This window comes from Anopheles merus, chromosome 2R (genome assembly GCF_017562075.2).
Source record: "Anopheles merus strain MAF chromosome 2R, AmerM5.1, whole genome shotgun sequence".
In the NCBI taxonomy this organism is placed as follows: Eukaryota; Metazoa; Arthropoda; class Insecta; order Diptera; family Culicidae; genus Anopheles; species Anopheles merus.
The window spans coordinates 56,387,500-56,397,343 of record NC_054082.1 but is presented as its reverse complement, the minus strand read 5'-3'; the positions used below and the strand labels follow the sequence as shown (position 1 = coordinate 56,397,343).

Here is a 9,844-nt window from a genome sequence, read left to right as displayed (position 1 = left end):
AAGCGTCATCGATGAAATAAACAACAAGATTTGTTTCGTTTAAACACATGTGTATATTTTTAAATCTTTTGTATTGATGAATTACATAAAATTTCACACAATTTACTGATAATTCACAATCACTTCACTCAAATTTCATTCTTCAATTAACGAATCTAACTTGTGCAGCAGCAATGAGATTATTGCCGGCGTCCGTCTTTGACACTTTGACAAGAGCCATCTCGTACCGATGTCATGCATTAAAAAGCTATAAAGTTCCACCAAGTTCGGTACGCTTTCTTAACAAGCCTTCAAGTTCCATCATGAACCCTACACATAGTGCTAATCAGCCGCAAAGTTCCAAAAAGTACCATGTGCCTGTTAAAAAGCTCCTTAGTTCCGCAAAGTACCGTCTATCTCTAAGTCAGCCACAAAGTACGACATCGGAACGATTTTTCGTTAAACAGCCCTAAATCAGCTATAAAGTACGAGCTGGCTATTTGGGTTGGCTGAATATTTCTTTAAAAATTGATCAGAACACTACAATGCGTATATCGACACATAATATGACCTTTCTTGTACCAAATATCACCAATTTTACAACAAACAATGCACTAACTTAAGAGAAAAATAAATATTCGTAAGCCAATTCGCACCGTACGCTATAACCATCAAACTGTCAATGGCTGCTCTGTTTAACCGTAGAGTTGGCAACCAGATTTACACACGTAAGTTGGCAACCGGCATACCCGGGTATTCCACACGTTTTGATGCGAAAAAGTGACGATTTTCATAGGTAAACAATGCTTTCTATATTTTAATGCTGTAAGCAAGTAATGCCGACCAGATATTCTCTTCTATTTCATTTATTTATTAAGTTTTTTCATTTTATTATAAAAATAACGTTCAAATTGAAATTTGGAATCGCTTGAATTTGACTCGAAAATAAGCACAATACGAAAAGAGGAAGAAGAGAAACGTCATTCTCCATACAAAATGTATGGAATACCCGGGTATGCTGGTTGCCAACTTACGTGGTAAAGTTTAAAAAAAATCAAAATAAAATACTTACAGGCTGTTTAAAATTACAATTTATGCATCAAAAAATCATAAATTAAAAGTTGAGAGACTAAGGAAAATTTCAGGTGAATAAAAGCAATGAATCAAAAGTTATTGCAGTTCGAAGTTGAAAAAAATACCCGGGTATCCGGTTGCCAACTTAAAGGTTAAACGTCGCATCAAAATGGCTGTCAAAACGGGCCAAAATAAGCAACATAAAATTATTAATTAAAGTGCTTTTTAACATCAGTATTAGGAAAGTAAGAGTGTAAAATTGCTCTAAACATTTTTTTGTAAATATTTACATAGAAAATAACATTTTCTGACCCGTATTCGCGCTGCCGAAAATAGGAACACAACCTGCCGAAAATAGGAACAAACTGCCGAAAATAGGAGCAAAAGCAATGTTTGCATTTTTACGAATATTTATGAAAAAGGGCTTTGAACCGGCAAATAAAAAATAGTGTAACATATTATGATAGTTTATCAACCAGAATAACATCACTTTCATGAAAAATAATTAAAAAAAATTTATTTGTGAGCAGTTTTTGTGAAACTGCTGCACTAGCGTGCCGAAAACTGGTACAGTTACCCTATGTCGTGGGTCGCCTGTATTTAAGAAAAAATGGACAACTGACATGTACTTGGTGCAGTGTGATTTGTTTATACCTATGGGTACATTCTCCAAGACAACATTTGATCAATTTCTAATGAAATATATCTTACAAACCGTCCTAAAAACTTTACTTAAGTTCGTTTAAAAACATAGAGTTGCAAATAATAAACGTTATTGTTACACTGGAATGTTAAACTATTGTATAAAAATAGGATTAATAAACCAATTTTTTGAACGAACAAATCGTTAGTTTTCGTCATGTCATATGTCCATTGTGACTACCCTTGTGCCTGCAACGAGCAAAATCGGCAAACTGGGTTTTGGCGTGAGCGTGTGCGTGCGGTGAAAATTCTACAATTTTGTGAACCGGAAAGTATCTACATCAGCAAAATCCACGCTTATTTGGGGTTCGATAGCTCAGTTGTAGCTATTTGAAGCTATATTGTGACAGGTACGCAGAGTTTTATCATTAAAATGTGTAATCTTATTTTGCTTGTGCTTTTCCATCCGGCATTTAATGCCGTCATGTGTATCACAGCAATGCGGAGAAGAGAGTGTTAAGCCGCCATGTTTAAAGTACGCGTGACTTAAAATATTTTAACCATTAACTCACTCAATTGCTTTATTTTTAACCAATCTGCTTGTTGTTAGTTATTCACTATTTATTTGCTTTGCATTAAGGCGTTTTAGCGGCCAACTGCAAGTAATGGTGGGGTCACGCGTGTATGTTGGTGGTTTGCCGTATGGCGTCAGGGAACGCGACTTGGAGCGTTTCTTTAAAGGTTATGGCAGGACGAGAGATATTCTGATCAAGAATGGCTATGGATTTGTTGTAAGTATCGCTTTATTATTAGCTGTTAACCGACAAAAAATAATTTTTTTTTTTAATGTCACCTACGTTTGCTAGGAGTTTGAGGATTATCGTGATGCTGATGACGCCGTCTACGAATTAAACGGGAAAGAGCTATTGGGTGAAAGGTACATATTATTACTTTGGTTTTTTTTTGTAAATATTGACTTACTTACCTAAATATGAATTACTTTATTTGTTTTACCGTGTAGAGTTGTTGTGGAACCAGCAAGGGGTACCGCTCGTGGGCCAAGCGGTTACCGCGAAAGAGATAGGTACGATAGAGATCGCCGTGGTGGAAGGTATGACAAGTAAGTATAACTACGTGATGGGTGTCAAATAAAGAACCCTCCGATTAGTATTAATAACACACAATCCCTTGAACTGTCGGTTTAGATATAAAAGCAATTCCAGGAACAGTTCCCGTTATGGACCCCCACTCCGTACCGAATACCGTCTGGTCGTGGAGAATTTGTCGACCCGTGTCAGCTGGCAGGTATGTACTTTCCTCAAATTCTTACACTGAAAGGTGAACATATGTACTATATAAATTTGTTTGATGATAATATTGATAAAGAGATGTGGGTGCAGTTGTTCGGGAACCGGTGTTTCCATCACTGTTATTTGAACATCTAGACTTCAAACACGCTTGGTTATTATTACACGTAACTTAAGATGATTTTTTTAATTCGATGCGGAATCATAATTTTAAACAGTGATAGGAATAGATAGATTGCGAAAGTAGAACGATTATTAATAACGCTGAGTTCTTTTTTTCTCACTCAGATAGAACGGCCAAGGCCGTATTGCTATGTATTAAAAATGGTAACGATTAAGCTATTCTGAGGTATTTTAGAAGTTTTCTCGAAGCGGCATGCGAAAATCTCAATTTATTATTTTTTTCAGCTAGTCCCTATTATGGCATAATAAGAGCATAATTTATATATTTCAACAATTTTATCTTATTTTTTTAACAAATCCTTTCAATAAACTCGTTGCTCTTAATAAAATTATTTACTACTTGGCAAAACGTGTATACAATGCCAATGGCATGATTTGCAATATTTTCCCATTTCATATATGCATATGAATGGTCTCAAAAGTATGACAGTTAGTGGTAGCTAATTGGACCATCAACCAAACCAAAGGATTTTTTAAATTAAAATTCAGATCTTGTTTAGAAATATTCAAATTAAATATATGACAGTGCGTTGTGCTGACATTTGTGAAAGTTGTAGGCCAAGTCCTTCCAATCTGTTCAATTACCGGGTCCCGCATTGCATCAAGTTTGTACAATAACTTTAGCTAAATTGTCATAGTTAATATTTTGATTTAAAAAACAACCAGTTAAACATATAAAATTTCCCAAGATTTTTAAAGTTGAAATACAAAATTGGTCTTGGACTTGTGTAAAAGTTGGGCAGTCTTCTCAGGTGGACGGATCACCTTTGATTTTGATCCGTGTTCCGTAGTTTGTGAGCATCCTGTTTTGCGATACATGCCACAAGCAGCATATCATAAGCCGGATAGATTGTAGTGTGTGCAATTCTATGCAAATGTAATTTGCTGTTTTTAAGACTTTTTATTTATCAATACTGTAAATCGTGCTTAGTATTAATGTACATCATTGTTTTACTATTGCTAGCTTAACAAATCACTCTTTATCGCAAATGTCGTCATTGCTTTAGTTATTAACGTTCAATATTGCATGAAATAATCATAGAAAGATGAAGGATACTTTTATAATATTCAACAAGTGATTAATACTCCATGAAGCATTAAAGGGATTAAACGAAGTTTTTAATGTTCTAGGAGCACAGAAGGACAGAACAGAAATGCATTGTTTGTTATCAGCTATGTTTATGACAGAAGATATCGTTACCTGTTCGAGGAATTGTAGTAAAATTGTATGTGTATTATATTCTTTTTCTGTTAAGGCGGCTGCCCTTATTTCATGATGAGAGAAGTCATAGAACTAGGGTTTACACAAGATAATGTGTGGTAGCGTCGTTTGATTGCTTCCCTTCGAATGGCTAGTGATTGACCACTGGGAGACGTGCAGCAGCCTAATTAACATGGATGTTTGGAGGTACTGGTGGGGTGGACCTCCACCGTTCCTCTCCGTGCAGGATGATAACACCCAATGAGAGAGATGTCATGGTTGATCTGGACACATGGATCAGCACTCGACTACCGATAGCACATATGCTGAAACACCGCTCAGCAGATCAGAAAAGAAACTTACATTCCTGGACGATTAATTTGACGGCTACTGATGATACCACTCCAATCCAGACGTAGTTCGCAAAAAAGTGTAACTCATGCACCAAGTACGATCAGATATTATTACTGAACACCGTTGAATCAATGCACACCAATCATACCAAGTTGCGGGTAGATGGTGTTCAGGAGCTCCTTCCATATATGATTCGGAAATCATAGGCACCGGACTTCCCCTCTCTGGCCAACATCGACCATATACTTCGGATACAGCATACTGGGGCGAACGTCCAACCGTGTGTTCCAGCAAAAAAGTACCGTTATTGTTCCATTGGTTTTCATTTCTTATATTTTCTTTCCTATTCAACTGTTCTTGCCCTAATCAATGGTACACTAATTCTTGAAAATTTTTCACATTGATTAATTTTGAAGATTTGTGCGCGCCCAAGGATCGACTGCTGCCCCTTGGTCGTCTGATGATTGTAAGAGGGGATGACGTTATGAAATGGCATGAGCGTGATGGATGAACTCTCAAGTGATATTCTCCTTCGATCGCCACAGGCCAGCGGAGTCAGTATGTGGTTAAGAACTTCTCGTCTAGGCATTTTATCAAGATCTGCTCTACTACTTTGGATTGCTATGGAAAATTGAGTGAAAAGGTTGGATTCGAATATCTCAGCTATCTACGATGTTTCCTTCCACTGGTACTAATTTTGTTGGAATCATCGCAGTTCTACAAATGCAGAAGAGACAGGAGAATGTCCGTTACATAATTGCCTCCACCATAGTCATCCTTTGAGACGAAGGCCGCTAAACAATTTCAACGCCTGATGAGGTATCACTCGTTCTAACGATGGCTAATAATGTACTCGTTTCCAATTCAACCCTTACTGCTGCGACGTGAAATAGTGCACGGTTACTACTCTCGCTCTCTCGTACGCCTGAAACTAGTGTTGGAATATAGTGTTCCCTGTGGACTGAAGGGGATCCTACTCCGCGAGAGAAAAGACGAGACTTGGCCCTTGGATGTGTGATGAACGCGAACCGGCGGCGATGTCATCGGGATCGGTCCATCCTAAGCGTCATAGACGAATGCTCTTTTCCTTTTTTCTTTTCTATTTTCAAGCTTTGACTGTTCTCCTCCGTCGCCAAATGCGTATTTCAATCCATTTCATCCTCCCGAGAGCATGGACACTCATCGGTTGTGGCTGGAGAGAAGATGATGACACAAGCACGATGAGGTTTAGTCACCTGTCTACCATACTGCCCGTACCATCTTCTTTTCTTGTAATCAATGGCAATGGCGCTGTAGTTACCTAGTCTCCCCCGGATGTTGCATGGATGTTTTGGAAGATGATCATTTCCGAGGGTTCTGCGTTAAGCTGCAACAGGAGGAACGTCCATTCGCGTACACTAATGTGGAAAATCTTCGGGTGTCGCTCTGATGTCCTTTTCATTCATCGGATGCTATTCTTTAATGCCATTTTTGGTGTCGTCGATTGTGTTCCCCTTCGAAGAAGTGAGATCCCATCACAGAGGTCGGAGGCACTAAGTGAAGGATCGATACCACCCTTTTGGCATTTAACGATGATTCCAGCTATGTGAGTGACGGTCATGCTCGCTCGGTATCCACACTAAACACACACATGCATGAGGAGAGGTCAAATCTATGGTTCTGTGAACATGAGAAAGGAAAGATGATTCATTGACTGTCCCAAATACCAAAACTGTGTCCGGCCGTAAAGGTAATGGTCGATATTTTTAGATTTTGATTTCATCTTTTTACTTTAAACGTTTCTTTGAATCTTAATCGTTTTTGTCCCTTTCAATATTCTGTTTTTTATTGATGGTTAGAAGAATGTGAAAACTGTCGATAGCAATACTGCTAGTTTAGGTTATAGTACGAATTGTTTGTCTCCCCTACAATTTTTATATCCTCTGCTAATTCAATCAAGGAAATGAACTATCCTGATTAAAGTGTATTTTTGAAAATATGATTTAAACAAAATCATTGTCACCAATTGTCCAATTTTTTTAAACAAAGATTAGGTAAGCATGCAATTTTGCAGCCTGGAAAGTATAATTATGTTGAAAAAGGACATAATGAAAAGAATCATAAAACATATCGTTGTAAGACGTCTCAAGATAGACTTCCTGAAGCGGATTTCACATAAAAACGAGCAAAGCAAAGACCACAAATCGATTTATGGTGAAACACATCCAGAGAAGGAGGCGGAGAATGATACGCTGTTATCTCAAGAAGCGGAATTATCTAGTCGCTGAACGAATGACTGATCCTCGTTTACCAAAGAAACATAATAATGGTGAAATATGTTTTAACAATGAGAAAGACAGCATGATGATTGTATATACTTAACTGTATACTGGGAGGAATCAACTTGGCGAAAATCGACTACATTCATCCTGATCCTGACCTATAAACCGAATCTAAAGCAACAGCCACTGATGGGAAGATGCTGAGACTGATGGAGAATTTCTAGACCACACAACCCAGAAAATGAAGACACATTACCGGTTATAAAACGATGAAACGAAACAAATTGAAAAAAAAACATATTCAGCATTTCTTAATTTACTGCAACACATTCTGCAAAAGGCATTGGACTTGCCCTGCGTGCTTAAAGATCGTACAATGATTCTTTTCATTATGCCTGATATTAGAAAAATACATACCGAAAGAGCGAACGGACCGGCAAAAATGATACATTAAGGCGTCTCATTATTCTCATCGATAGATATTGAAACTTATATACTTTTGGTATATTTTTTTATTCTCTCTTTAATGTGTGCATTGTAAGCGCATATGATGTGACTTGTAAAGACATATTTTGATGGTGTCTAAATTACGCAGATGATGTGATCTCACTCACAAGCATTCTATTGCAGGTTTAAGATTGAAGAAGAAAACACAGTTACCCTCTAATAAGAGTCTTCTTTCAGAGTATTTACATAACCTTTTTTTTATAGAATCGCTCCGTATTAATTTACTTTTTTTGTTTATTTACGCATTTTTTTGTGTTCTGAAGGATCTCAAGGACTACATGCGCCAAGCTGGAGAAGTAACGTATGCAGATGCCCACAAGCAACGCAAAAATGAAGGGTAAGATAAGCTAAACATAGGCATTACCTATTGTGTGTAAGTAATACCATTTTGTGTGTTTGATCATTTTTAAAACAATAGCGTCGTAGAGTTTGCGACTTTATCGGACATGAAAACTGCCATTGAGAAGCTGGATGATACAGAGCTCAATGGACGACGTATTCGTTTGGTTGAGGATCGTGGACGTAACGGACGAAATGGACGTGGCCGCTCACGGTCTTCGAGCAGTCGCTCTAGATCGCGTTCGCGTCGTCGATCGCGTTCCCGTTCCCGGTCTCGTCGTTCGTCTCGTAGCCGTTCTAAGTCGCGTAGCCGATCGAAATCGAAGAATGGATCGAAATCACCTGAAAAGTCTCGTTCGCGTTCTCGTTCAGTGTATGTATTGTTTAACGTGGATACACATCAGTATCTCATAGCTACGAACTTTATTTTAATGTAATTTGTTTTTAATCTTTCGCAGCAAATCTCGGGATAACAGCAAATCAAAATCACGTTCTCGTTCACCGAAACGGGATCGTGATGAGTCCCGCTCTCGTTCCCGATCACGCTCAAAGTCGCATTCACGTTCGCGTTCCAAGTCCAAGGATAACAAATCGCGTTCGCGATCCCGATCGCGCTCTCGTTCTCCACGATCCCACTCAAGGTCTCGCGATCGCTCGCAGTCGCATGATAAGTCACACGATAAGTCCCGTTCTGCATCTCCCAAAAATAACGATCACTCTCCGGAGCGTAATGAAAGCATGGAGGATTGAGTCCAAATGTGCTCTGTTTTAATCACGTGTAGTATGAAGACGAAGACGGCTACGTTTGGAGAAAAAATTGCACCTCAACTTTATCCATTTTTTAAATAATAATTATATGCATTAACCACAACCACTTAGGAATAGGATAACTCTACATAAATGATTGCCCTACCTGAGTTTTAAGCAAATTAGACAGTCCTTCCAAATGTTGTATTTGCCTACAAATTGAGAAATTGCATTTTCTTTGGACCATTGCTCACATCAGCTTTGCTCTTAACATTTTGTCAAAATGCGAAACACACTCAAAGCAAAACGCAAGCTCTGACGCTTTGCGCACACGTTTGCGGTGTTATGATTTGATTTGAGCGACAAATATGATCTAGATCATAGCACCGATAAGTCATCCGATAATATTGTAAAAGAATGTCTCTTTTTAGGAATGAGTAATTAATCAATTTCCGTCTAGAATGGAGTTCTTTCTAGTTGGCAATGCAATATAGCTATCGAACGGCGATAAGGATTTTCCTTTTGATTGCACAGTTTTACCCAGGTGTGTGTATGTAACGAAGAGAAACAAAAAATGTAGGATTAGGTTTCATCTGTAGTAAAGACGCAAATTAGGTACGTTCCATAAACAGTGGGAGCTGAATTCAACGCAAAACTTACCGTAAAAAATGTCATATTGCCCATTGAAAAAAATATTGATTTTATTTGTCCAATAAAGTAACCATAATGGTAAAAATCACAACTGTCTGGAAAAGTGGTGAGTGCTTTTGATTTTCTTCAATATAAGCACGTATTTGATATACTTCACGGGCTCAATATCCATTTGAAATTGGAATTGGGCTCTTAAGGAATCGGTTTATCTATCTTGGATGTAGCATTGTTTTAAGTATCTACCAACTCTACTCATTATTAACCTTCATTTCTATAACCACCTACCCGGGTATGTTTTGCTTATTCTTTTTGTTATAAAATTTTTTACTGGGTTATCGAATCGATCCAAAAAAATGAGAATGCCTAGAGAAACATGTTTTAAAAGAGTGGTAAAAAAATCAGAATTTCTCAATTTTTTTAAATGTGCTTTAAAAAATAAAATCAACTTTTACCCCTTACTTCTATAACCACCTACCCGTGTAGGTAATACATACAATAAAGGATTTTGGTTTGAATTAGTCGCTAATTTTGTAATGATATGTATAGCAATGCATGTAGTTATATTTATAGAATCTATTCCAAAAGTTTTCTAGCTCTTA

The 9,844-nt window shown here is 37.6% G+C and overlaps 1 protein-coding gene across 7 annotated transcripts; it reads left to right on the top strand.

Moving 5' to 3' along the window:
* The first annotated feature begins 1,944 nt into the window (after positions 1-1,944).
* LOC121590187 (serine-arginine protein 55) lies at positions 1,945-9,341 on the top strand. 7 transcript variants are annotated; one of them, XM_041909633.1, is made up of 8 exons: positions 1,945-2,105; positions 2,306-2,486; positions 2,562-2,632; positions 2,717-2,815; positions 2,901-3,000; positions 7,772-7,845; positions 7,927-8,220; positions 8,306-9,341. In XM_041909633.1, the coding sequence occupies exons 2-8, from the start codon at positions 2,361-2,363 to the stop codon at positions 8,595-8,597; spliced, it is 1,056 nt and encodes a 351-aa protein (XP_041765567.1). In that variant the 5' UTR covers positions 1,945-2,105; positions 2,306-2,360; the 3' UTR covers positions 8,598-9,341. The 7 variants fall into 7 exon arrangements, 6 of the variants coding, with proteins under 6 accessions (XP_041765567.1, XP_041765566.1, XP_041765571.1 ...); XM_041909632.1 differs by having other exon boundaries at positions 1,946-2,105; positions 2,336-2,486; XM_041909631.1 differs by lacking the exon at positions 1,945-2,105 and having other exon boundaries at positions 2,319-2,486; positions 2,919-3,000.
* The last annotated feature ends 503 nt before the right edge of the window (positions 9,342-9,844 follow it).